The following is a 26,184-nucleotide window of genomic DNA, read 5'->3' as shown; positions in this document are numbered from 1 at the left end:
CTGCTTTGTTTTCCTTTTTTTGGAAAGTGTGTCAAGGTGTCCAGTTAGGATCCTTGTGGCACACTTTTTTCAATAGAATCTAGGATTGCTGGCCAGTGTTTAGTTGACTCATGATTGGGAGGAGGCGTACCTGAGCTGGGCATCAAGTACTTCAAATACGTATTCTGTGCGTGTTTGCTATTTGAACTATTTATAGCTGGACAAAGTTGGACTTTTGTGACATTGTCATTGTTTGTTACCAGAGCATTCTTTGTCGCCGTCTTGATGCAGACTGCTTCCTTGAGGGCGCCGATGGCCGTCGCCATGACGATGAAAAGGACAACCTCGGAGGCTGCAAAAGGCTAGCAGGACGCCAAAATGTAGGCGAAGCTTCTTGTTGCCGTGGAAACTAGATGTTAGCGTGAGTCTTTGAGAAATATCTTTCTATGTGTTTGTTTATCCATTTCCGTGACTTTTTTTTGTTATCATCAAAGTTTCCCCATTGTGGCATACATAAAAGTGAGCAAGTTGAGCCAATATTTTTTAATTTGGAAACTTTGTTTTTCCTCGAGTCTCTCATCTTGTCCTCCAATGCTCCCTTACTTTCATTTGTTTTACTCAGCGTGTGGAGCACATGAGGTTCAATGTGACAAGGCTGGGGGGGGGGGGGGGGGGGGCGTGAAGGCTTGCATGCGTCCGTGTGTGCGTACTTGCGCGTGAGCGTGCAGGTTATCTCTGGTCTCTGATTGGTTAAAAGTAGGTCGAGCCGGCCTACTCATGTGACCCATGCAGCATTCTCTGTGGGCGTGGGCGTGTGCGTGGTGGTGGCAAAGACAAACGTCAACGTCATGAAGAAACGCGATTGTGATCTTTGAGGATTGTTCTTACCAAGTCAAAAGGTCGCCGCAAGTGTACTTGACATACCAAAAATAAAGAATGGAAGAAGCTCTCAATTCGAATAAAAGCATTTTTACTTCTCCCGTTCTTGTCAGTCCAATATAGACGCTCCTCCCCTACAATTAGAAAAAGAAATCAATTTAACTATAATTACGGTTAAATCCATTTCAATGACATGAACAAACTATGGAAATTACATTGAAGTAAGAGAGAATGTTGTTCTTTCAGTTCTATGGATCGAATGAAGCTTTTTTTTATGATTAGATTTTTGTCAACGTTAAGGAATGAAATGAAAGTCTTTTTGTTTTTGACCGTCATTGTCCTGTTTGAATTGAAAAAAAAACTTTTTGTTTTGTTGGTGCGTGTGTGTGCGCTTATTGATAGAGGTGAGCGAAGGGGGCGCGTCTTTGGTGGTGACGTCAGCAGCGCTCCGCAGACGTGCGACCAATGTCTTTTTGTCACTCGAACCAGCTGTGCGACCAATTCCAAAACTGTTTGTTCGCCGGCGTCGTGCGCATTTATCATTGGTCGAGCAAACCGCGCTCCGGCTTGGCCGTCTCGAGCCGGAAGTGCTTTCGTTGCAAGCTCCTGGTGGTCATCTCGTCAGTCGGAAGAGTCACTCGCTCGGCAAGGTGCTTGAAAAGCACGCACCCACCTGCCCGCCCGGCCACGCTCGCTCAAGGCTTCGCTCGCGCTCCTCCTCTTTCTCTCCTGACGGCGCTTCGGGATGGACAAGATGTCCCGGGTGCATGCCAGCGCCCCGAATGCAACTTTTTTGCCCGCCGCCGCAGCCGCGGCTGCCGCCGTCGCCGCGCATGAAGTCCTCAAGTCACTGCTGGACAACCCAGTCAAGCTCCCCGCCAGGCACCATGACGGTAAAACAACCGCACACTCGGCTCATCGCAACATCATTTGCATCAATGCCTGTGCATGGTGGCAAAAAGAGTGTCATGAAATATAAATAGAAAGGGACATCATTTGGAAACGTACAAGTCACGTCTGAGTCAGTATGTAGCAACGTCGGCAAACTTGACTGAGCTCGTGTTTATTTGGAAGGGAACCAGTACATCTTGATTGAGCCCAATTGGGATTAGTTGCAATAATGGGGATTTGATGTCATGTGATTGGCACACTAAAGTCAGAAGATTGCTTTCAACTCCTCCAAAATGTCTTACACAACCTTATGTCATCATGGATGAGAGAAGATACATGGTGGCTTCTTCGTCAAAGCTTTTCATAACCTATGACTGATTAAATTTGAGCACTTTGGTCCATTTAACGTTTGGGAAAATGGCAACAGGATGTTCCGGTCCAAATTGTAATTCTAATTCTACTCTAATTTTGGCAACATTCCTATTCCTTCTGGTAACTTGCCTAGGACTGAGTGAAACTCTTCTGGAAATGTGCACTTTCTGTCAATTCATTTTGCCCAAATTCATCCTTTCTCATTTTTGCCAGCCGCGGCGTCGGCCAAAGGTCCCGACAAGGAGAAGAAGCTGGACGAGGAGTGCAGTGCCCCGCAGTCGGCCTTCCTGGGGCCCACCCTGTGGGACAAGACGCTGCCCTACGACGGCAACAACTTCCAGCTGGAGTACATGGACCTGGAGGAGTTCCTGTCGGAGAACGGCATCCCCGCCCAGCAGCACATCCCTCCGGCGCCGCCCCTGCCGCCGCCGCCCTCCGTGATAGACCTCAGCGGCCACGCTTCCACCTCCGTTCGCAATGTTTCGCCAGCTTGTCTGCTCCGAAACAGGCCAGGTGCGTCAAGTTCAGTTGTTCAGTTATTCTTGCATGTTTTATATCTCCTCACACCCAAAAAAAGGAAGGGCACCACCCAGTGGCTTGGAGGTGCTATGCACCGTTATTGAAACAGGTTTAAATGGCTCAGTGTAGGTAAATTTAAAGGCAGGTGTGGAAAGACCTTTCCTCTGTCGCCACCCGCTGGCCTCAGTCTGTTACTGCATCGACTTCATAAGAAAAAGTCGGCGGGAGGTTGGTTAGTCCCGTGGTGGGAAATCGGGAAGATGGCCAAAGTGGACGCAAAAGACTTGAACGTCATCTCACTCGTCCTCCAGGGCTCTCCAACTTCAGAAACACCCCGAGCCCCATCGACCCAGACTCCATCCAGGTTCCGGTGGGCTACGATCCGGACCCGGCGGACCTGGCGCTGTCCAGCGTTCCGGGCCAGGAAATGTTTGACCCGCGCAAACGCAAGTTTTCGGCCGAGGAGCTGAAACCCCAGCCCATGATCAAGAAGGCTCGCAAGGTCTTCATCCCCGAAGATCTGAAGGTAAGTTGGATCTGGTGCTCATTGGCCCGAGCGGTCGCTTGGCCGCTGTTGAGGGAAGTGACGTTGCGTTTCCCGTTGCCCCCGAGCAGGACGACAAATACTGGGCCCGGCGCAGGAAGAACAACGTGGCGGCTAAGCGCTCACGCGACGCCCGGCGCCTCAAGGAGAACCAGATCGCCATCCGGGCTGGCTTCCTGGAGAAGGAGAACTTGGCCCTCAGGCAGGAAGTGGGCGAGCTGCGCAAAGAGCTGGGCCGCACCAAGAACATCCTGGCCAAGTACGAGGCCCAGAACGGACACCTGTGAGACCACACATACGTCGAAAGCAAACGAGCCGTCGCCATCTTACGCGGGTGCCGCAATTGTATTCCACAAACTGAGACGGACGCGTGGAAAAGGGCCAAAAGAGATTTCAATTCCTCAAGTGGGTTCTTTTTATAAGGCTTTATTTTACGACGTCTCTCCGAAATCGGTGACAAAATGAACTCAAAAGAGAACTATTTCTACACTCTGTGTCCATATGAAAGGAAATGAACACATCTTATCTTTCATACACTTGTGCAGACCAAAAACCAGACCTTCTCTAATGAAATGTTTCTATCCTGTCATTTTTTTGTACAGCCATGGATATTTTGTGTGCATTTTTGGGGATTTGACGCTATCGTAATTGACAATCCATTTGTGACACAGTGAATGTAACTCGAACCCAACATGGAGCACTTAGTTTTGTGTTGTTTTCTTCTTTCCTCATGATGTAATTTATTTCCTTTATTTTTCCTGATTTTCCACATGACCAATAAATAAAAATAAATGAACTGTCTTTTTGGGGGGTGGCTTGAAAGTCACCCGTGAATCTGCTTATGTGACGTTGGTAAAATTGGAAGCAAAAAAGTAGCGTTTGCATTGTTGCCAAATGGCCTTTGGTGAAAACAGCCCTCTCCGAACTTGTCACAGGTAATCGATCCAATCAGGCCTGCACGCCCCGAGCAATCATTTGGTTGCGCGTGCGCACTCTGTCGCGCGCGCGCGCTTCCGTAAAGGAAGCCGTGTTTCCCCCCCTGTCCGTGTCTCGGTCAGTTTTAAGTTTAAGAATCTGAAGTGTAATCTTTGTATTGCATTAAAAACGACTTTTTTAACCTGGGTTCGGTGAATCGGTCTCAGGGGTTCGGCAGGAAAACACCTCGTGTAAATTTGTGATGACGCCAACAGCAGAAGTCACTCTGATTTGCAGGTATGTCATTTGTTTTGAGTTGTGTTGCTTTTGTACTTTGAACAAAGTGATGTTCATGCACGGCTCATTTTGTGCACCAGTAAAAAATATTGATGTCTTTAATTTGCAAAAAATAATTTGATTAAAAACTAAAGAGGGGTTCGGTGAATGTGTATATGAAACTGGTGGGGTTCGGTACCTCCAACAAGGTTAAGAATCAATGACTTGAATAAATAAAATTGGCTTTTATAAAATATAGTGACTTTTATAAGCACTTCCGCTTATGACCAGCAGGTGGCAGATTAATCACAAAAACCATTTTTTGGACAGGATTGTTTTTACCACAAAAAAACTTTTTTATTTAATATGAATACAAGCTGGCGGTGGTTTTTAGTTGCAAACGTGAGTAATATTACGTAAGGTCATTTTGAGGACATGAAAGCAATATTTGCTTAATCCTTTTTTAGCTTAGCAAGCAGCAGCTGGCCCACAAATTATAACTGCTTGCTGCCATTTTTTATTAATGACTTCTTCAACCTGCTTCAGATTTCCAAAGGGGGCTGATTACACAAAAATACAATGTCATCAAATAAAAATGTTCAATATTTGAAATAAATACGAAATGGCAACAATGGCAAATTAAGAAGTGGATTGAAAATGACAAATTATTAAGAGTAAGTTCAAGTAAATTAAGAGTCAAATATTTTTGTGAATGAATGAATACATCCAAGAAGATGTCAGTTTGTGATGTGACAATAAATATTTGTAAATTGAAATGACTTTAAATCGCAACCTTTAAACATTCCTTAGCAAGCGGACATCAAGGTAGGCAAAAAAAAAAAGATCCAAGTCGTTTGTGATCATCAGGGGCCTTTAATTCATTTGCTCAAATTTGCTGCATTGATCTGAATTGACAAACACAAACAGCCGCTTCAAATTGAAAATGATGAAAATGGACATAGAATGAAGCGCCCTGATGCGGAAGCACGAGCGATGTCATCATCGTCGGGGCTTTGCGTGTTTGCAGGTTTACGTAAGCTTCTGACGGACGGACGGACGGACGGACGACCGGGTGGACAGACAAAAAAGCACAAACACATTTTTAATACGCCGCCTCCGGGAGGCAGGCAGACATGCAGGCAGACAATAATCCACAGACATGGACGATAATTGTGCAATTGCTCTGATGGATGATTGGCAGGCCACACTGGGCCGCTTTACGTAAGAGGATTTGGCGCCACGCAGCCCCTGCTGTTGTTGCGCAAAAATAATTTCCTTATTTTCATCTTTTTTGTTCCTCCCTGTGTCCTTTTTATGTTTTCCGTATGAGAATGTATCCGATAAAACGTGATGTCATGGCCTCAATGGACGAGACGCTCCGGCGTATGGCTCCTACTGTCGGGATGCAAGATTTTTGAGGACGCTACCATTGCCGAAAAACGCCCCCCCCACTCCTCATTGCTGCAAATTGTCCTTAAACAAGGCAAAGGTCGCTGGCAGCTTTTTGTCCACATGGGTCCGTCCACACGGGGCATCATTTTGGCCCCATCGGCCATCCATCGCTGTCGAATTCCTCGGCCGCATTCCTAATTGGCTCTGAGCGCGGTGCTGAAGGATCCCGCTTGGGGCTTCCTCGCCGCCGCCCTCCGGTCCCTCACACCAGGGTGCTCCTCTTCTCACGATCTCGGCTCAGGTCGGGAGTGGGCGCCTCGGGTTCGTAGCGGGCGGAAGCGGGCGAGTTCTGCATGACCACCAGGCGGATGGGCGACTGGCCGGGGGCCGGCGGGGCGTTGTCGGGGGCGTACTCCTTGGTGGGATCCTTCCCCCGGCAGTCGTACAGGATGCAGGAGATGAGAAAAACCAATAGCAGGATGACATAGCTGGCCACCAGGATGATCAGGTTGAGCGTGACTGGGTCAATTTCCAGGTAGAATTCCATGAAACCCATGCTGACGCTTCATAGCGCGACCCAAGGGTCCCGGGCAGGGCGAGGCGAGGCGTCCGGGGGGGCGGCCACACATCAAATGAGAGGCACGGCGGCCGCCCGCCCTGGACGGGAATTAATCCCAGCTTCCATGTCAGCGACCAATGGTGAAAGCTGCTCACTTTTAATAACTTAAGCCGCGCTCGCTGGCCCACTGCCAGGCCGCCCGACAACGCCCGCCGCAAATTCTTCCTATGACGAGTCGGGCCCTAGGATTTCGCCATTTTCATCGGCCGTCACGTTGCGATACAGGAAGCACCAAAGCCAACAAACGCAAGCCTGGACAACAACAAAAAGAACAACATAGATGCTCTTTCTGGCTTTTTCCGTTGCTGATCCTGGCCTGGCCTGGCCATTGGTCAGCGTGATGTCCCTCGTGCTCGGTCGCCATCCCCAAAAGGGGGGCGCCATTCTTCTCAAACACAATGTGAACTTCCTGCCTCATTGCCATTCGGGGTTCCTGCCAGGGTCGGACCTGACTTTTAGAACTCAAAGGCAGAAAATACAGAAGTTGTCAATCAAGTGGCTGAGCAAGGCGGCCCCCGCCTGTTTTCGGCACCGCTTTGAGGGCCGAGCCGCCCTCCCGCGAAGGTCAAAGTTGAGGTGGCGGGCGTGGACGTCTTCCTCTTCCTCGGTCCCTTTCATCCAGTCTCCTTGCGTGCCAGGCCTTTTCCGCCCGGGAGTCTGGGGGGTGATTAGACACCTCAGGAAGGGAGGGCACGGATGGGATATCCCCTTTGACGCAACCCAAAAGTGGAGCAATCCTCGACTTGATCGCGAGGCCGCTCTGGTCCCACGATCGAGTCAGTTTGCGACAATTGATCATGAACATCAACGGAACATCAATTTCTGGTTACTTTATTCACAGAAAAGCATCCAGGTGTGAATCAGGGCGCAGGAATAAATAAGGCGCAAAAAATCAAAATACACGCCAGTATTTTTATGAATAATAATAAACCACCGGCAGGAAAGCTTAATATTTGGCTGGCATTTTGTGCGTGTTTACATAAAAAAATATGGAGGCCAAAGATCAAGTTTGTCTCCAAAAGACCAGAACACACACACACGGGGCGACATTAAAGCAAAATTCTGATGTACCTACGAGAGAATGAGCAGGCCATTCTATTTGCAGACGATCCGAGTCCTTCGTAAAGGTGTTGGGTCGAGGAAGGGCCCTTGAGGAGCACGTGCGCCGCCATCAAATGCCGGAGGACTTCAAGTTGCCCAGCACCTGGCGGGCGCTTTAGTCTCCCTGCCCGACCACGAGGTCGGCCTGGCTCTCCCTCCTACCGCGGTCCCCCTTGCCGCGCATCCCGAGCCTCCGGCAGGCGACTCCGGCCCCCAGCGAGCCCAGTCCGGCCCCCAGCAGCGCCAGCCCCAGGACGGAGATGATGGAGCCGTGCGAGTTGAAGGCGTAGGCCACGGCCGTCACCGCCGCGCCGGCGATCAGTGCCACCGCGCCGAAGGGCGCAGCGCAGCGGTGGCAGGATACCTCGGTGCCCCCGGTGGCCGCGCTCAGGAGCTGCGCCTCGTCCACCCGCGGGGCCGCGCCCGAGCTCAGCTTCTCGTAGGAGAAAGTGGCCGGGTTGCCGTCTTCTGCCAGGAAGAGTTGGGACATCTTCATCGGCCGACGACGGAGCGGCTGCAACGGCGGCAATTGCAACCACAGTGAGAGATCAAACTCGTCTATCTAAGGCGCTGACGTATTGTGACAAGCGGGACAATCAAGCCCTCGTCCACTAGGTGGCAGCAGGCATAATCATTCCTTCACACTTTTGTGACATTCTGCTGTGCCCAAAAGATGTTTTAGCCGCTTTCCCAAAGCTGAGCCCAGAAGAATAAAGTAGCGACTCACCACTGCGTGGCCTTCTTCATCTCGCTGTTTCCACGCGTGCTCGCCACTTCTCCAAAGTAAAAGTGAAGAGGACGAGTGTTGGAAAACGGCTCCCCCTTCTCCTCCTCCTCCTCCTCCTCCTCCCCCTCCGCCTCCTCCACATGTAGAGCAGCAACTTTTAACTCTCTCCTGCCTTCACCTTGCCGGTGCGAACGACCACGAGGCTTGCTCGTGACTGAAACTTGGAACAGAAAATGTGCTTATTTGCTTACACTTGAGGAGAAAATAATGTCTGCAATTGAATCTTGTACCTTGAGTGCACCAAAGACACTTTGCGGGAAAAGCGGTCTGCAGCGAGAGGCGAGGGCAGCGGGTCAGACGGGTCACATGTCCTTGACCATGCGGTCGGCGCTCTGAGAGCTGTTGTGGAAGGGGTTAAAGAGGCAACAGAAGCCGCTCCTCATTTCCGTGTTCGCCATCCAACTGGGAACATCTGGCCTGTCCCCCCCCCACCCCTCCACACCCCAAGCCCCTTTTTCATGTTTAAATCCTCAACAGGATTTACTTGTGCAGCAGCAGGAGAAAGTGGAGAGGAATGGGTGGGGGGGGGGGTGTAAGGGGTGAGCAGGCGAGCCCGTGAGCCTTTTGATCCGGGGTGAGGTCAGGGGTCACCTCATCTAAAGCTGGATTTATGTACTGAACCAAAAGAGTTCCATCAAATGGCCATAAAAAATCATCAAGTGGCAGTTTGGAATGAGCCAATGAAGCCAAAAACAAATTCAATTGGTTTATTCTAAGAAAAATAGCATATTTTCGCTTTGACTTTGTGCTACGAATTGTGTGCACCTCTTGGCCGCCTGGGGCAAGTGTGCAGCTTTCCTTCCCGGACCGTGTCGCTGGTCTCTGGCCCCATCTAGTGGTGATTATACGAAGGACACTTTTTCTTTTGGCCGCTTGAGGTTGACTTGTCCAAAGTTGATTTGCTAAACTCTGGCGTCATCTAGTGGTGGATGTACAAAGGACACCTTTTTTTTCACTTTTTGCACTTTATTACATCTTAACAAGAAGACAGCAGGCGCACATCAACAATCACAATGCAACTTGTACTTGTTGATGATCATTCGAGCTAAAAAATAAATTAGCAACAAAGCAACACTTTGCTCAATCAAAGATTGCTCCGGTTTGAGCGTCGGCGTGACAACAGATGTTCAGTTAAGTGGCATCATGATATATGATGTAATGCTGTGAATATATTATATGCTTTTATTTCAGGGGAGGCATAAGCGACAGTGCCGCAGCTAATGCTACATGTTAACACTAAGAACGTGGGCGACTGTCGCAAGTGAGAGGGGGGGGGGTCATTCACGTCCTCCGGAAGTTTTTCAGGATGGCGTCCAGGGTTCCAAAGGCTCGGTAGAATTCATCCTCCGTTTTAGCCCCTGCCGCGTGAAACGGTAAATGTGGTGAGCGCTTGGGTCGGCCGGGCCAAGCCACGCTAGGTAGCATTTCTCCCGGCCCACTTTTGAGATCATAGCCGTCACGAGTTTTCAGCTCTCGATGACACTCAAAGCTTTTCGCTGTGACCCGATTGACTTACCGACCAGTGAGACGGAGCCGGAGGAAAAGATGGACGCCGTCATGCCGGGCCGGAAGTTGTACTGTAGAGCGGGAAACAGCTCCGGTTCGTAACTGAGCAAACACAAAGAAACCATCCAAGCACCGAAGCAACGACAAAAGTTGCTCCCTTTTGTTAGCCGACCCGTTACATGTTAGCATTAAACTAGCCGACTGCTGTTTGTTTGGTGCGGCGAGGAGTCCTCGAGCTGACCTGCAGTGATCCTGGTTGGCCGAGAAGAGATCCTCCAGATTGATGGGGAAGGTTTTGCACGTACCGCCGATGTTGAGCACCTTGAAGTCCAGGAAGCGTACCGGGTAGCCCAGTTTCAGGATTTTGAAGGCAAACTTCCTGGCAGCTACCCGAGATTCGTCCTCGCTGCAAATCAACAAAAGGCCCTGATTCGACCCATCGCCGACAGACAGACGGACGGACGGACAAGCACGCCGGCTCGCACGGACCTCTTGGCTCCTGTGCAGAAAAGGATTCCCGACTGGAAGATCCTGGCCGTGGTCTGCGGCTTGCGGATCTTCATGACGAGCGACTTGAAGACCTGCCGCACAATATTTTGGCCACCTGTGGAAGCTTGTTGCGAAAGAAAAAAATCCTGCTAATCTTTGCGCTACCGTTGAGAGGTGCTGTACGTTCCACGAGTTCCGAGCGATGAACTCCAGATCCAGATCGCAGCCCAGCTTCACCGATGACGTCACGTTCCTGCGCAAAACTTGAGTTCAAGCACTTCATATCCTACTAATGTCCTTTGCCCTCAAGTTGTTGACTAAGTGTGGCTTCAATAACAAGTTGGACTCTCCAATCGTTTCACTCCAACACGCACGGACAATTCCGTCCACTAGTACATGATGGCCTTAAATGGCTACGCGCGCGCACGCATGCACAAAGCATTCTCATCATGATGATGTTTTTGTTGCGTTTACTGAATCTGAGGGCCGGTGCGCGGCTTGGCGCTCCAGCGGGCGGCAGGCCTGCGCGTGGAGGAGGCGGCGGAGGAGGAGGAGGGAGGAGGAAGCAAGACCGGCCCACGAGCAGCAGCAGCAGCAGCAGGTGGTGGAGGAGGAGGAGGCAGCAGCAACGGCGGGGACTCCACCAGCACCGGGAGGAAGGAGGCCACCTGGTCGGGGGTCCTGCACAGGGCCTGCATCGCCAAAAGTCTGCGATCGTTCTCGGACAGCTGCCGGCTTTGTACCGCCACGAACATCCTCAAACAAATAAACAACTAACTCTGGGGGCTTAAGAAGGACGACCTGAGCTCAATCCAGCCGGCACGCGTGACTTTGCGAGGAGAGATGGTTGAGAGCATGCAAGGAAGGAGAGACCACGCACGGACGCAAGCAGCTCCGATTTCTATATGGACCGGCGCCCCGGCGGCTGCCCCCACGCAGCACGGAATAAAGTGGACCGTAACAAAGGGCTTGACGGCACCCAAAGACTTGGTATCCACGAGTCGGACAGGCTTTGTGACGTCACGGCCCGCACGGTGGACTCGGACGAGAGAACGTATGCATGGCATGCAGCAAGCCCAAGACCCACTTTTTTTAAAAAAACAACCTAATCGGCCTCTGGTTTGGGCCAACAAAAACAGCTGCTGCTACTCTGCTGTGTGGGAAGAACCAGTTTCCATGTTGTTGTTTTTTTTTTTTTTTTGCTCTTTGCTCAGTGCTGCCTGCATGGCCAGTGGCGGTACTACACTTAAGGTGCGCAATCCTACATATGGACTTGACGCCCACCTATGCACTTGGGGAGGGGCCTGGTCGTGATTGCGTGCTCAAACAATTAACGGAGATCTGAATGGCAGCACAGCGGGGACGCACGAATAAGAATGGAAGCAGTAATGACTGGACATGAAGTTATTTGCGCACGCGCGCGTCTTTCCTGTCAGATTTGATCTATTGAGCTGAAGCCGGTTTCCCCCGCCCACTCCTCATTTCAGCTTCAAAGCAATTGCCTACGAGAATCTCCTCGTCTCTCCTCCCTCCTCTCTCATTTCTTATTTGACTTTGCTCATTTTTTTCCATGCCACTTTTCCCCAGCTCTCCGCCAAGTGTCCTTGCCACCTCCAAGTGCACGCGTCTTTCCCCTCCTTGGGTCCTCCCTCCTCCATTGCTCCAGCTCACTTGTACTTGAACTCTTGCAGCAAGCGAGCGACAGTAGGAGCCACTTTGGACCGTTTGACTTGTGTTCGGAGGCGGTTTCTGCGGCTGGCCAAGAGCCCAAAGAGTGCGCTTGGCTTGGCCGCCGTGTGGGCGGGATCATCGCGGGCCGGGCTGGGCCGGGCCCCCAGATGTTGTTGGCCCAACTGGGACGCCCTGGGCCAGGCAAGCCTTCGTGCGGCGGAGATACCGCAATGAAATGTGAGCCTGCTCCGTAATTTTGGGGATGTTTTACTCGGAGCAGGCAGGACAAAAGACACGTTAGCAGGCCACAGCCCAGCCGGAGCAGATGTTGGAGCTCCGGGAAGAGCAGGCAGGCAAGCCGCATCGAGGACGCCGACTAAAGGACGCCGCTGCAGGACGGTAAGGATCCATAGAAGCAGCAGCGGCAGCTCTTTCCAAGCCGAACCGCTAGCTCGCTCTCAATTTCTCTGAAACGTTCGACAGGATTAATGTCGCAAAACCAAGTGCAAGTTTTGAAAGTTTGTCTTGGAGCGCTGACTGGCTCCTCGTACGTCGTTGGGCGTTCTGACGTCACACGCCAGTTTACGAAAGTGCGCGAGTGGCAACTTAAACGCGGAGTTGCGCGGTGACGTTGAAACGACACGTTCCGATGGCGACAGTTGACAACAAGAGAAAACAGTCAAAATTTTGTCTTGGACGTCATTCGTGCAAAGTTCGTCAATGCACGCCGGTACACGTCATTCCACGTGGGTACGTCTCATGCACGTGTCGTTCACTCCGCTCGTCAACACGTTTTGAATTGGAGATGGAAGGAATTTTTTTCCATTCATTCATTCATCTTTCGAGGTTCGCGGGCGTGCTTAGTCCAGCAGGCGACAAATTGGTGGCCAGCCAACCGCGGGGCAAAAAGTAACAATCACATATGACGTCATATATTGTTAAATAAGTTTCTTCCTGAAGCGTCAATCACTTGTCACGCTGTGCTACTCCGAAGAAGCGACCGACCCACTGCTCTTCTTGTGCGTGCAGATATGGGCCAAGATGTCGGTGGATTCTGAAAGTCCCCGCCCGCCGCCGTCCTCGCGAGACTCCCGCATCTCCTGCGTCTTCCGAGCGGCCGACGACAAAGAGGACGACGACGTCCAGGCGGCAGGAGAGGAGAGGTAGGTACTTCTCGGTGGTGGCGCTTTCCGTGGCGTGGCTCGACCAAAGTTCTCGTCCTCTGCCGAGCAGCGTTTTGGAGATGCTGAGCTGCTCCAAGCTGTCGGACCTGGAGACGTGGCTGTGCATGCCCTCCTCGCTGCTGCTGCCCAGACTCTTGGACTCCGCCCGGACTCCTTCGCCCTCGTCGGCTCACAGGTAAAAAAAAAAAAAAAAGGTCAAAGGTGACTTGAAATCTGGCAGACTGGTTCACACGACTGACATGTCATGACGTCCGCTAGGTTCCTCGGTCCAGCCCGGCCAACTTGGAACTTTTCTATTAGTTGTTAGTTTGAGCCCGCGGGGTGTTCTCGACCCGTTGAATATATTTAGCGGGATCCAGGCGGTGGCGACGGCGCCTGCTCTGGTTGCCTTTTCTTTTCAGGCTGCCACAAAGAGCTGATGGCTTGATAAGCGCCGCCATCTTCCCAAGGTCTCGTTTCCCATCCAGTTGATTCCGCCTTCCCACTTGATAACAGCGCCGTCTGTCATGTTGACTTGGAGCGAGCTGCTGAACTTTGTCCTGCGCAGGAAACAAAAGGGCAGTTGTGAGCGACGCTCGTGGCGAAGTCGCAGCTACTCGGTGTCGGACGCCAGGTAGGAAGGCGTGATGCTTTTTTTTTCGCAACTGCTCGGCCAGCCAATATTTTGAGGTGGCATCCAAATGGCGGTCTGACCCGCCCCCCCCAAAAAAAACACGGCTGGAGTTTCCCTCCTTCGTGGCATTTTGTCTCCAGTTTGGACTCAGAATTCAGCCAAAGAGAAAAAAAAAACGGGACTCCCCCAAACGCTCGCTGACGTGAAGAGTTGACATTGAGGACTAAGATGCGCTCCCAAACTTTGATCGGCTTCACAGTCCCAATCGACCGATTACGACAGAGCATCATCGACATAATCCCGGACGTAATAATGGACACAACTCCGTGTCGGATGTCAACAACATACATGAAGCAACTCACTGACTTTCCAGCAGGACGTCCGAGAGGGCCGCCACGGGCCAAGAGACGCCCTACTCGATGTCGCCGCCCGTCCTCTCATCCACGCCCGATGCCGCCGTCAGCATCGGGAAGCGCCGCCGCCTGGCTGCCGGTCCCGGAGGTCTTCGCTGGAAGTCCGCAGGTGGGTCAAATCAGCATACTAGTTGTTGAATTCTGATTCTTAATGACGTCGGTTGGGGAATTTTCAGTGAGGAACCGTCCGTTTATCCAAATGTGAGATGGAAAGGAGCGGGGGGGGTCGTGTTAGCGTCTCAATGGGACTGAAGGTCAAAGCGGATGTGTGGACAAGTGAAGAATGTTGAGTCCAAACATGCATGCTCAGAGACTTCCTGTGTCGCTCACGGCGCTCGTCAGCACCACCCGTCGTCGGAACGTTAATGAGTTTCCTGTTGTGCATCTTTGGCAAAATTTGTGCCAAGACTCTTTTTTCCGGTCTAGTCGGGAGTGGACAAAGTGCGGCCCCATCGTCTGTGGGCCAATTGGGCCTGCATCCGGCAATTACATTTGAGAAGCCTGTGAAATTTGCAGCCTTAATTTAGCCATTGTGCCCCCTCCCCCCCAAAGAAAATAATTTTGTTTTTTGTTAACATTATTTTCTTGGAAAAAGAAGACTTTAACCTCATCTTAAAACCTATTCCCTAAAGAACAGTTGTGCTGGCGTTTTTATTTTTATGTAACTCATCTGTCCAGCAGAGGGAGACAAACCTCCCATTGAAATCTGACAGATCCTGTGAGCGTTTGAGCTTGAAATCGGCAATTGAAGGTAAAATGTCCAACTCGTTTCTTAAAAAGGTTGCTCCAACTTTTCTGCGCAGGGCCACGATTGATTTGGAATAAATTTCCCAGCTCAGCAGTTGTTGTCAAGTCGAACAAGATCAGTTTCATTCCATTCGGAGCGCATCGAGTGACACCGGCCGTCTCCGGTTTCCCCCGTCCAGGTTCCCTGCTGTCATCCGAGCCCGATGAAGAGGAGGAGGACGGCCCGGCCCAAGCGGCGAGGGGCCGGCGTCCGGCCCGGGGGGGCGGGGTCGCCGAGCGAGCGGCCGTCAGGAAAACGCTGTCGGCGGACGAACGACTGCTGCGGCCGGCCGGCGCCGAGCGACGACATCTCAAGCTGCTGCGCAACATCCACGTGAGTCACCGGCGGAGTGCACGCTGTCCAGAGGTCTCGTGTTAAGATTTGGAAGCACCAAACGGGCAAAATGTCCGGGAGGCTCAAAGTCTCGTGTTCACTTGGGGGCAAAAGGCCGTCGGGGTGTTTGACGGCCGTTGCCGAGCAACCAAAGGAGCATGTTAGCTTTGCTTTCCATCCGAAATTGGGGATGAAATGAACCGCGTGGTCTCGTCTGGCGAACGCGGTCTTTTTCTTTCCTTTTCGCATTTTTTGACAATGGAAAGCAAAACATGTTGTGGATGCGGTGCGCCTACCGCGCCGCCGAACACTACAAGCTGCAATTAGCGAGGCCGTAATTGCAGCCCGTCGTATTACCCACCAGCGCTTCAAGATAAACCTTGTGGAATTGCCAAAAAAGAGCATCTGCTTTGTTTTTTGAGCGTGGCCTGCACTTGACATGGTTTTCACTTGAACGCACGTTTTGGAAGGCAACCCCGGTTAGCAACGCAAGCTGCCGTCACGCCGTGTCATGCATTTCCCGGCAACGCAGGTAGCGCGCTGACACGGAGCTCCCAAGCACGCACGCATGCACGCACTTTGGAAAATCCCCCAAAAGCTTCGGCTCCTCCTCACCTTTGCGACATGGAGCGCCGCTCGACCTGTATGGCTGACATCGTCCGCTTTGGCCGATACAAAATGTTTGTCAGAGCGTGATTTTTTTTTCAAAAGCGGCAACTGTGAACGTGCTTCTGAAGCCGTCTTTCTCTCGTGTGCCTTCCGCAGAGTCTGGGAACGCCGAGTAGATTCGACTCCAGAAAGAAGTAAGTTGCGGCCTCCGGAGTGAATGATTGGACTCTTGGTGTCCTTAATGAAGTGTCCCTTAAGTGTCCATGAGCTATTGCAGTATCGCTTTTTTTCTTTTCCTTTGGCCGCTTGACAGTTGCCGCATTGGCAAACTTGGTCCTTTCTAGCCTCTGGCTAATTGTTACCATGGCGATGGCCGCAACGCTAAGTACAGTGCCGCCGCTTTGCTCCTTTTATCACGTCGCCTGGCGCTTTGCCTTTCCGCCCCGCTCGGAGCTGAGTGATGAATCAACGACCGTGAGACGGGATCTCGATCAGTACGCCCTCCCAAAAAGGCCGCATACCGTTTTGACGGCCGGGGCTCCAACATTTGAATTTGCCGCCGCTGTTGACTTGGAGAAGTGGGAAAGGCGGCTTCGTGCAACACCTTGGCAGGCACTGATGCCGCCTTTGATTGATGTGAGTAATTTTGTCGCGCTCCCAAAAGTGCCGCTTCAGAAGGCGAACGTGCACACACGCTCGCACTCGTTCGTGCAAGTGGTGTCTTTGGCATTCTGAGAGATGTCAAGATGCGAAGAAATGATGGAATGCGACTCCACGGTCATGTGGCATTTGCGGCATCTTTCTGGATTTTTTTTTTTTTTTTGTCACATAATCCTGCTCAGGGAGTTCATGGTGTTCACCTGTTACTTTCAATGGGAGTCATGGAAACTGCGCAGCCAATCAGCTGGCGCTGCTGTTTGCGCTGCTGTTAGCGCTGCTGTTAGCGCTTGATGTTCTCTGCAGTGGGGGCGGGAACCTGCATTGTTACAGTCCGCTTTGACTTTGGAGACGCGCCATCACGTTGGCTCTTGGCCATCCTAAAGTTGACAACTGTGCAGGAGCATCAAGCAGCAATGCTTAAAAAATGATAACTGGTTCCACCACTTGAGGGGCCACAAAATGGGCTCACAAAAACAAACCAAACTTTTCTTTGCTGCCCTCACTCATCAGGCTAGAAGGGCTAAACAGCATCTCAAATGATGTCAGTCAGAATAATTTTTTGACCTGAGGCCAATTCTCCTCTGGAATTGACCTTTTTTTTTTTTCCTTCCTGTTTGTTTGGTCTGCTGGGTGCGCTTCATCTCGCTCTTCATCAACAGAGCACACATTTCCTCCTCCCCCGCCTCCTGCCGCTCGACTCTTGTCCTCTGCTTCTGCTCCTCCTCAACGCACACTCACTCGCTCGCGCGCCACTCGTCACGGCCGTCTTGGCCTCTGCTGTGGTTTGGGGCTGTCGTCGGCAGCGTGCGTGCGCCCGCCCACGCGTGGCGCGGCGCGCCGAGATGCGCCGGCAGTCCGCTCGGGAGCTTGACTCGCCCGCCTTAGAAATTTTCCGCCGTGAGTATCCTCGCCGCCGCTGTTCTGACGCCGGTTTCCAAAAGGTCGTGAGATTGAAAAGAAATTGTGCTGCCTGCAAGTCTGCAATGTCTCCGTGCTCAACTTGCTCATCTCAAGCCGGCCGCCCGTTTGTCGGCAGGTCGGACGGCAAGCTCTCGCGACTGGCTCAGAGGTGGAACCGGCGCGCGGCGGCAGGAGATGTTCTGATCCAGGACTTGGAGTTCTACACGGGAATCCCCCACACCTCGCTCAGCCTGGACAGGTGAGCCCTCCGCCGAGACCAACGGATGACTCGAGCGCAGCTTTTGAGTCGAGGGCAGGCGCCGTCACTCGGATGAGCTCAGGCGGCTGACACTTAAACGCTCCGCTGCCGCCACGTGTCAGTTGTTAGCCAAAGGCGCGCTGGGCGTTTACTGCCAAGCTGCCTGCCACTGTTGCCATAGTTACCAGCGGCAGCGGCGCTTCAACCAGACTTGCGTCGTTTCGTGCGGATGTGAACGTTTGGGATGAGCTCACAGCGTTGCTCGGTTTGCAATGGGCAGACGCCTGCCGGCCGCGATGACCCAGCAGATGCAGAACTTGCAGCTGTCCCAAGGCAAGAAGGTCCCGGGCGGGCCGGCCTCCCCCAACGCCGCCAAGCGCCTCTACCGGAACCTGTCGGAGAAGCTGCGAGGAAGCACGTCGTCCTTCGAAGACGCCGCCTTCTCGGGCAAGACGGATCGCCTTCGCAAGGCCTCGGTGAGCCCCTCGCACCCCGCGTCCGGGTCTCGTCTTTCCGGGAACGTCCCAAAAGCCTCGAGTTAAAACGGCAGAGCTTGTCTTTTTTTTTTTTTCTTCAGCCTCATTTCACCTCTCCGAATTGTTAAGTTAGATTTTGCCGGACGTGCTCGGCGACAAAAGAAATCATTTTGTTTCCAAGCAACGGCTCAACGTTTGGCAAATAGCAATCAAATCAGTCGGCGCTTCAAATAATCCAACGGCCATTCGGAAGCTCGTCTGACGTGTCGCGGGAGGCCGGCAAATTTAACCACGCCACATCGCGCTGCGTGCAGGCCATGCAGGGCGGCAGCGAGTGCCTCTTCGAGGCGGTAGAGCAGCAGGACCCGGACACGGTACGCCTTCTCCTGTGCCGGCTGACGGTCGAGGAGCTGGAGCTCAACGCGCCCGACGCCCGGGGCCTGACGCCGCTCGACGTGGCCGTCATGAGCGACAACGCGCCCGTGGCAAAGTTACTGCTCAAGGCCGGCGCCAGGGAAGGGCCGCACGGTCAGTTCAAACGCCGTCGCAACGTGGGGATGGCAGCCAAGTCCGACTAAGCTGACCCGTGCGCTTGTAGCCGCGAGCGCCGAGAGGCGCCAGGCCCGCCTGGCGGCTCTGGAGGCCGAGGCGGAGCGCCGCGCCGCCGAAGCTCTGGACGACAAGCAGCTGAGGGCCTGGGAGCGGAGGCGGCAACTCTACCAGCACATGAGCGGCGCGCTGCGGCACGCACGTGAGACCGCCACGCATGTTCAAAGATGCCGGACGGAGGCTCAAGACTGCTTGCTTTGTTTGCAGGACCCCCCGAGGCGCCCACCTTGGTCCGTCTGAGCGTCAGCAGCAGCTCCACGCTGACAGTCACCTTCCGGGAACCGCAGCAGCTCCGATCCACTGTCGTCACCAAATACAAAGGTGGGCCGCTTTTACGAAAAAAGCGTGTCTGCTGACGGTCGCTAGCGTTTGGTTGCCCGCAGCAGAGTAATGGCAAGGTTAACGACCTCGTCGTCATTGTCGCCGGGGACTATTGATTTCAAATCAAAGGACAAATGAACCAATTACATGTGTGTGTGTGTGTGTGTGTGTCTGCAGTGGAGTGGAGCTGCTTGAAGGATTTCTCCCTGCTGGCCGGAGAGATGCTGCTGGAGAACCTGCAGAGCTTGAAATGCACCATCAGCGGCCTCACTACGGTACAGAGCCGTTTTAAGGCTGGAGACCCCAACCTGCCCGCCTCTGGGCCCGTGCAGGCGCTGAGCATTTGCCGTGGTCCCGTCGCAGGGTCGCCTTTATTTTGTTCGAGTGTCGGCCTGCAACATGAAGGGCTGGGGGCCGCCCGCCTGCTCCTTGCCGCCGTCTGCCGCTCCTTCCAGTACGTCCCCCGAACCGTCGATTTTGGCGTTCGTCCGCGCTCGCCTACGCGCCCGCTCGCGCGTGTGCCGAGAGGGCCCGAGTACGTGGGCGTCTGTTATTGCACTCTGCTAATGTCCAAGTGGAACAGATGGAAAGAGGAAAGAGAGCCACGGAAGGCGCACTGAGCTGATGGTTTTTCTCCGTCAAGCCATTTGATATTTGTTTCTTCTCTCGACATCAGACTGGCGAGAGAGCGACGGGCAGGAACCCGGGCGGCGCGGCCACACGGAAGCCATGGAGCGCCTCCTGCAGCAAGTTCGAGCCACGCACGCGCACGACTGCTGCGGAGGTGAGCGCTCGCCCGAAACATTTCCAAGGATGCAGAAAGTGAATTTCGCCGAAGATGTTTTGGGCATGCGTTTGTGTCGCAGATGCTTCCAAGTTGCAGAACTCCAGCAGGAAGCAGTCGGTCTCCAGAAGCCTCAAACATCTTTTCAACTCCTCCAGCAAGTTTGTGAAGACACTGAAAAGGTTTGTTTTGCCCTTTTGTAAAAGGTCGAGCACAAGCGGGCGGGGAAGGCTTGAGCATTTTTGATGCTCACCACCAAAACGATCAACAATTCTGCCAACGGTGGTGGAACGCGAGGCTTATTTGGGGGCTGCTTCAGGGGCATCTACTTGGCGGCCATCTTCTACCACAAAGACAAATTGCTGGTGACGGCCGAGGAGCAGATCCCCATCGTGGAGGTGGACGACTCGTACGGCAGCTCCCTGATGCAGGACTTCCTGTGGTTCACCAAGGTCAGCCTTGAGCCCGCCGCCAAATGTATGACTCCCCAAGGCACAAGTAGTGCTTTGCCGCGTCCCTCCGTGCTTTGACCAAAGGCTCGCTTGCGTCGCAGCTGTCGTGCATGTGGGAGGACGTTCGCTGGCTCCGTCAGAGCGCGCCGGCGGCGTCGGCCTCGTCCACGCTTCAGGCGCGCCACAAGATGCTGAGCGCCGCCGGGCAGCTGCAGAACCTGCTGGGCACGCACGACCTGGGCCGCGTCCACTACGAGCCCATCAAGGATCGCCACGGCAACGTGCTGCTGGTGACGGCGCGCGACGCCGACGGCCAGCACTCGCTCCTCAGCGGCAAGTGGGTACCGGTGGCCAAAGTGCAGAGTCAGCGCAAGTCCCTGTCCACGCCCGAGGAGCCTTACGCCCTCGACATCCTCGTCATCACGCTGCAGGTGAGCGCGTTGGGCTCTCATGCGATGGCGGCGGTGACGGGAGACATTGCCCTCCCTTTTTTTTTTTTTCTTCTCCCCGGCGCAGGACATCGTGGCATACCAGCGCCGCTGCAGCCAGCGCCTGGCACCGGGCCTCTACCTGGGCTACCTGAAGCTCAGCAGTTCAGTGGATCAGATCCGGGTCCTGGTCTCCCAGCGGACCCCCAACGTGCTATGTCATGTCCGCGTGCGGGAAAACGCCAACGTGTCCAGGTGGGTCTCGGGCCGGCGCCGGCTTTCCGGGCTCCGTCTGGAGATCTTGTCACTTCAGGAAGCCAGGAAGGACGTTTAGACGCAAAGAGAAGCGAGCGAAGGCAGTAAGGAAGGAGGGAGGAAAAGAAGGGAGTGCACAAATGTATAGACAAGAAATGGAATGACAACTGCAGGGCGGGCAAGCAAGCCACTTGGCCAGCGTGCCGCTTCCCTGACTCTCTTCTCGTGACTTGTCAAATGTGGCTGGGTCTGACCGACCGGACGGATGGGCTCTGTCTCCAGGGAGGAGTGGGATTGGATCCGCACGCTCTCGGCCAGCGGCGGCGGCGACGACGGCGACGAGGAGGCCCGGCCCGGGCCCGAAAACCACGCGCCGCTCCTCTACTACGAGCTCCAGACAGCCATCAAGTCCCTGCTCAAGAACCTCAACCTCAGCACGCAGCAGGTACGCCGGTCGACTCGCTCGTCTGGACCTCGGGCGGCGCGCCAACGCGGGCTTTTTTTCCGGGCAGGCCCGCCACTTCCGCCTGTACAGCCAAGAAGTGGTGGAGGCGGGGCACGGCGTCTGCTTCCTGCTGCTTCTGCCGCCCGCCGACGACGTCTGCTCGGCCCCCGGCCAGCCCAACCCCTACACGCCGCTGGCTGGATTCCTGCACCTGCCGCTGCAGATGTTTGAGCTGGGTAAGCTAGCCGGCGAGTCAGCGTTGAGTAGCGGCGGGATTTGGTCCGGCTCGCCAACGTTTCGGCATGTTCAGCGCACTTCTGCAGCTACAAGGAGAAGTTGATCAGCTTGTACTGCCGCCTGTCCACCGTGCTGGACCTGGACGCCCTCATCGCCCAGCAGGCGCTGCGGGAGGCCATCACGGATGACGAGGTGGCCGCCGCCAAGCGCCGCCACGGGCTCATTCTTGACTACATCCAGGTAGCTACCTCAGCTGGACCGCGGCGGCCGCTCACGCCGAGCTCACCGGCCGCTCCGCAATTTTTTTGGGCAGCAGCTGGACGAGAGCCGGCGGGACCTGCGCTGGCTGACGGAGGCGCTGCAGTCCGCCCGCTATAAGCAGCCCTGCGGCGGCGTGCCCGTCACCTGCCTGGTGGACGCCGCCCCCGCCACGGAGAGCCAGCGCAAGACCGACTCCACCTCCTCCGCCATGGACTACCTGCCCTCGCCCGAGCCGTGCAGGAGCGGTGAGCAGCGGCATCTTCTGAGGTTCTTGTTGGACGGACGGACGGACGAGCGTTCTGTGGCTTTTGCAGACTCGCCGCCGGGCTGGGACGAAGACGCTTCGTCCGAGGTTTTCCTGCCCACCGACAGCGACTACGACTCCAGCGACGCCCTGAGCCCCCGGGAGGCGGAGCCGCTCTCCTCGCAGGCCCTTCGCTCGCTGGGGGGGAGCGCCCCTGACGTGCTGCACATCCTAGAGCTCAGGTCAGCATCCCGCGCTGCTTGAATCCAACTCAAATCACGCAAGACAATATTTCGGCCAGACAACAAATGGCCCAGCTTCTCGCTCATCTTTGCTTGTGCAGGTGCAGCGCCCTGGCTGTGAACGAGCTCCCCCTGTCGCCTGGCCCGGAGGAGTCCAAAGACGCGGTGGTGGCCTTCCTCCCACGCTCGCTCTCGCATTGCAAAGACTTGGCTGCTTTTGCCCGGGCTTCCCCCCGCTCCCCGCCCCTCGCCCGGCCCCCCCGCACGTCGCCGTCCCCCCCGCTGTCCAGGAGCCAGCGGGAGGGCAGCGTCCCCAACCCCCCCTCCAAGCGCAAGCTGCTCTCCAGGAGCCACCGGGGCCAGTATTTCAGCGGGCCCCAGCGCTGGCTGAGGGGACACAGCCAGGAAACGGGCTCCTTATCTGAGGGCGTCTACACCAAGCAGCGCGAGCCGGACCTCCCGCCGCCGCCGTCGCAGGGCGCAACCTACGCGAGCCGGATGGACTGCGACCTGGCGAGCCGCAAGGGGCGCCCTCGGGAGCAGAGACCCCACGTGCGCAGGATCTTCACAGATGAGGATGTGGCAAGGTCGGAAGGGGGGGCCGGACAAGACGCCGACTCGGACGACCAGACCAACACCCAAGTGTCGGAAATTCTCAGCAGCACGCTCTAGCCCCCCCTCCTCTCAAAGCGCCGCTCCGAAAGGTACGGTACGTTTGGAATCATTCCGCAACGAGCGTCGTGAGTGAGCCACTCCCGCGTTCTCCCAAAGCCATAAGCTCGCTCGGCTGCCTCGCCGGGGGGGTGGTGGGTTGTCTGTCTGTCTGTCTGTCATAAGAAACCAAAGTTGACTTGGCCAAGCCTCCCGGCGTCGACTGTTAAACCAAGCAGGGAATTGCAATTTATGATGCTTCAAATGGGAACGTTTACATGGGAACCAACTGGGGTAGAAATTTTAAGGAAGCCTTTCACATTTAAGCCCATATGCACATTTTTTTCCAAGGCACATTTTTCAGCCCCGCCTCTGCTCTCGACCGCTCGCGTGCATGCTCGGCGCCACTAAAAATCTTTCGTGGTACCTCTAAATGTGTGCTGCTCGTCTCAGGCTGGCGCCATTTGTGTCTGTTGTGCCCGGGGCCGGTCAGCGCTTCTTTTGGCTGTGTGATTTGTGGAGCACTCGCTTGTCCTCTCACGTTGTCCTCATCTTTTTTTCCACGTGTGTATATTCGAGAATAAAAGCTGAAAATGTGCGACTGTGCCGGCGAATAGGTGAGTTTGTCGTGCGTTTCTCTGAGATGGGACCGACGGGGGAAAAAAAAAAAAATAGTACAAACCAAAAATGGACCAAATATGAAAATAGAAAAAGTTGACAACAAAAAGACCAAACTAGAATTTGATATTTTATCATTGCATTGCATCATCATGATGAGGGAAATACATTGCCACCGAAGACAGCATGGTGAATTGATAGATTACCAGCGGCCACGGTTGCCGCCAGAGCCACGATGGCTAAAACCATTCCCGCCATCACGCTTGAAGCCACACTTAATATCTTGGCTGCAAATAAAAGGGGCCATCGCAGTGCAGAGCTCATCCACCCAAAATTCCTCTGCAAAAAAAAAGCATGTTTAAATGTGAATTTTTATTTTAACAGAATTATTTTTATTGCAAACATTATTCACGGATTTTACGTACCAATTGAAAAAATCTGTACACAAGTTCCACTGACATCAGGTTGTTGACGAAAATCAGTGAAACGCACAATGGTGCCATCAGTCCATATGTAGTCCTCATCCTGGTATTCATATTTTAATGAGCCATATTATAAGAGTTACAAAAAGATTACAAGACAAGAAACATGACTTAATTGCAATTTTTGTACCGGCCCGATATCATGGAGTCCAATCCAGGCTACGTTATCGTTACCACCGTTCCGAAGCAGATCAAGAACAAAATCATTTTCAAAGGAACTGTGGATGGAGACCAGATGTCCACCGAGAACGTTGCAGACGCTCTGAAAGGAAGAAGAGTAAAAAAAAAAAAAAAAACGATTTCATTCATTTGAGTCATTAGATATCTTTCAAGATAACACACTGACAGAATTACATAATGTCCTTTATACCTCTGCATCTAAAAACGTCCTTTCACGAGGTTGGTAGATGTAACAGCGATAGTCAAACTGGATCCAGCCATTAGGACAGATGCTGTCTGCAGATTGGTTGTTGAAAAGAAAAAAAACGTTATTCACTAAAATGTTATGAAATTCAGAAGCAACAAAAATATTACGTGTCATTGAGGCAGTTATTGTACCAACCTTCGAAATTACAGACTTCATTCAACTGTGAAGAAGCACATTTGTTAAAATCAGACTTTAGAAGACAGCAATAAATACATATATTTAAATCAACAAGAGATTTTCACTTACAGATTGGGTCAACACCACACCAATCCCACAAAGGAGGAACGAGTAAAGAGCAAATGCCATTTCTGCAAAAATGAAAAAATACTTTAAATTTGGAATAAAATAAAAAGGGATTTATTTATATTTGACCATGTTGAAACATAAAATGTAGCTCGTAACAAAGCAAATTAAGTTTGAAAAAATATGTCAAATTGTGTGAGGTTACCTTTGGACTTGCGAGTTTGGCTTCTGTGGGCGACGATGACGAGCAATCCTTTTAAAAACTTGAAAGTCTTGCGCCACTGCTGCCAAATATCACATACAGCTTAAAATAAGTTTCCAAAACATTTATGATGTTTTCAAAATGAATTGTGTAATTTAAGGCCAATCATCAAAACTCGCACACCAAAATTAACTATCAATGGTGTTTTGTCTAAAAACAGGTTTTAGACGTCCAGAGCCATGCCTGTGTTTCTTTGTCCTGGTTTTATTTATAACAAAAAAAAAAAAAAAAAAAAGAATTGTGACAGCTCTCAAATTGTGGCGTCAACATTGCTTAACTTGACTAACCTGCGTGAAGAGGGGAGGAGTCTGGTACCACAACATTTCTATTTTTTTATGCATTTTTAAAATAGAACATCTGAAAAATAAGTGCAAATCCAGTCAAACTAGCAGGTGACATGATGACCGAATTGAAATGCCAGAAACAAAATGAGCGTGACATATTGTCTGTTCAATAATGTCAACTTCTTTTATTTTTTAATCACATGAACTGCATGGCATAAAATCATTTATATTGAATGTGCATGTTCCATGCGGAAAGATAAATGGGCACCGCTGTGACTATTTCCATAGAAAAATAAACAAAGGGCCAATGTGTGTCATTCCTGAGAGAGAAAAAAAGGAAACCAGCTTTTACACACACACGGGCCACATGGCTTTGTTTGGGGTTCCTAGTCAATTTGGTGCAAGAGAGTGGACTGCTGGGCAACTGCTGAAGTATGAGCACACACAATCACACTCATGCACACACGCTTTGACCAGTACAGCGTGGCAACTGAGGTTACGGTGCCCTCACAGAGGTCTAATGAGATGAAGAACAACTAGTGTAACAGATGGTCCTCTGGTCATATGAGGGCCCCTGAAGTCACTAGCCTCCTGAAACATCATCACTATGATTGCCACATATTTGCCTATTCACATTCACACATAAACATGCAAAATTCTGTGGCTTTATCATTTTATCATGAAACAATGCTAAACATATGGACTGCTCCTCTTCAATTTAATAATAATAATATTATTATCATTAAAAATATTATTTATTATTAT

The 26,184-nt window shown here is 52.7% G+C and overlaps 6 protein-coding genes across 16 annotated transcripts; 2 read left to right on the top strand and 4 right to left on the bottom strand.

Annotated features, from left to right (window-relative positions):
- The first annotated feature begins 1,368 nt into the window (after positions 1–1,368).
- LOC147039428 (hepatic leukemia factor-like) lies at positions 1,369–3,985 on the top strand. 2 transcript variants are annotated; one of them, XM_085903359.1, is made up of 4 exons: positions 1,369–1,751; positions 2,335–2,634; positions 2,952–3,166; positions 3,253–3,985. In XM_085903359.1, the coding sequence occupies exons 1-4, from the start codon at positions 1,604–1,606 to the stop codon at positions 3,469–3,471; spliced, it is 882 nt and encodes a 293-aa protein (XP_085759485.1). In that variant the 5' UTR covers positions 1,369–1,603; the 3' UTR covers positions 3,472–3,985. The 2 variants fall into 2 exon arrangements, with proteins under 2 accessions (XP_085759485.1, XP_085759486.1); XM_085903360.1 differs by having other exon boundaries at positions 1,376–1,751; positions 3,256–3,985.
- A 260-nt stretch (positions 3,986–4,245) lies between these two features.
- ankfn1a (ankyrin repeat and fibronectin type III domain containing 1a) lies at positions 4,246–25,728 on the top strand. 8 transcript variants are annotated; one of them, XM_085903352.1, is made up of 27 exons: positions 4,248–4,396; positions 7,492–12,141; positions 12,221–12,339; positions 12,970–13,103; positions 13,174–13,299; positions 13,672–13,737; positions 14,114–14,259; positions 15,077–15,270; positions 16,036–16,073; positions 17,576–17,698; positions 17,979–18,174; positions 18,489–18,702; positions 18,773–18,925; positions 18,991–19,104; positions 19,282–19,379; positions 19,468–19,558; positions 19,781–19,888; positions 19,971–20,070; positions 20,208–20,340; positions 20,442–20,771; positions 20,857–21,023; positions 21,306–21,468; positions 21,536–21,704; positions 21,779–21,945; positions 22,019–22,211; positions 22,281–22,452; positions 22,554–25,727. In XM_085903352.1, exons 2-27 carry the CDS (start codon positions 12,108–12,110, stop codon positions 23,122–23,124), a joined length of 4,119 nt encoding a protein of 1,372 aa, XP_085759478.1. In that variant the 5' UTR covers positions 4,248–4,396; positions 7,492–12,107; the 3' UTR covers positions 23,125–25,727. The 8 variants fall into 8 exon arrangements, with proteins under 8 accessions (XP_085759482.1, XP_085759478.1, XP_085759477.1 ...); XM_085903351.1 differs by having other exon boundaries at positions 14,111–14,259; XM_085903354.1 differs by lacking the exon at positions 13,672–13,737.
- smim36 (small integral membrane protein 36) lies at positions 5,991–6,323 on the bottom strand. The gene has a single exon (XM_085904545.1). It carries the CDS (start codon positions 6,321–6,323, stop codon positions 6,030–6,032), a length of 294 nt encoding a protein of 97 aa, XP_085760671.1. The 3' UTR covers positions 5,991–6,029.
- Positions 7,328–8,259, bottom strand: LOC147039426 (transmembrane protein 100-like). The gene is made up of 2 exons (XM_085903365.1): positions 8,215–8,259; positions 7,328–8,001 (listed from the first exon to the last, which is right to left on the bottom strand). The coding sequence occupies exon 2, from the start codon at positions 7,981–7,983 to the stop codon at positions 7,603–7,605; it is 381 nt and encodes a 126-aa protein (XP_085759491.1). The 5' UTR covers positions 7,984–8,001; positions 8,215–8,259; the 3' UTR covers positions 7,328–7,602.
- On the bottom strand, positions 9,220–12,433 carry LOC147039425 (uncharacterized). Of its 3 annotated transcripts, none has more exons than XM_085903364.1 (6): positions 10,744–12,432; positions 10,435–10,522; positions 10,270–10,361; positions 10,022–10,186; positions 9,791–9,851; positions 9,220–9,632 (listed from the first exon to the last, which is right to left on the bottom strand). In XM_085903364.1, the coding sequence occupies exons 1-5, from the start codon at positions 11,022–11,024 to the stop codon at positions 9,830–9,832; spliced, it is 648 nt and encodes a 215-aa protein (XP_085759490.1). In that variant the 5' UTR covers positions 11,025–12,432; the 3' UTR covers positions 9,220–9,632; positions 9,791–9,829. The 3 variants fall into 3 exon arrangements, with proteins under 3 accessions (XP_085759490.1, XP_085759488.1, XP_085759487.1); XM_085903362.1 differs by having other exon boundaries at positions 9,791–9,882; positions 10,744–11,301; XM_085903361.1 differs by having other exon boundaries at positions 10,270–10,522; positions 10,744–12,433.
- LOC147039424 (snaclec B1-like) lies at positions 23,924–24,936 on the bottom strand. The gene is made up of 6 exons (XM_085904606.1): positions 24,877–24,936; positions 24,766–24,790; positions 24,574–24,659; positions 24,334–24,465; positions 24,147–24,246; positions 23,924–24,060 (listed from the first exon to the last, which is right to left on the bottom strand). Exons 1-6 carry the CDS (start codon positions 24,934–24,936, stop codon positions 23,924–23,926), a joined length of 540 nt encoding a protein of 179 aa, XP_085760732.1.
- Positions 25,729–26,184: the final 456 nt, after the last annotated feature.

This window comes from Syngnathus leptorhynchus, chromosome 22, assembly GCF_054491065.1.
Source record: "Syngnathus leptorhynchus isolate UIUO chromosome 22, UIUO_Slep, whole genome shotgun sequence".
NCBI lineage: Eukaryota > Metazoa > Chordata > Actinopteri > Syngnathiformes > Syngnathidae > Syngnathus > Syngnathus leptorhynchus.
This window is presented reverse-complemented; position numbering and strand designations above follow the sequence as displayed.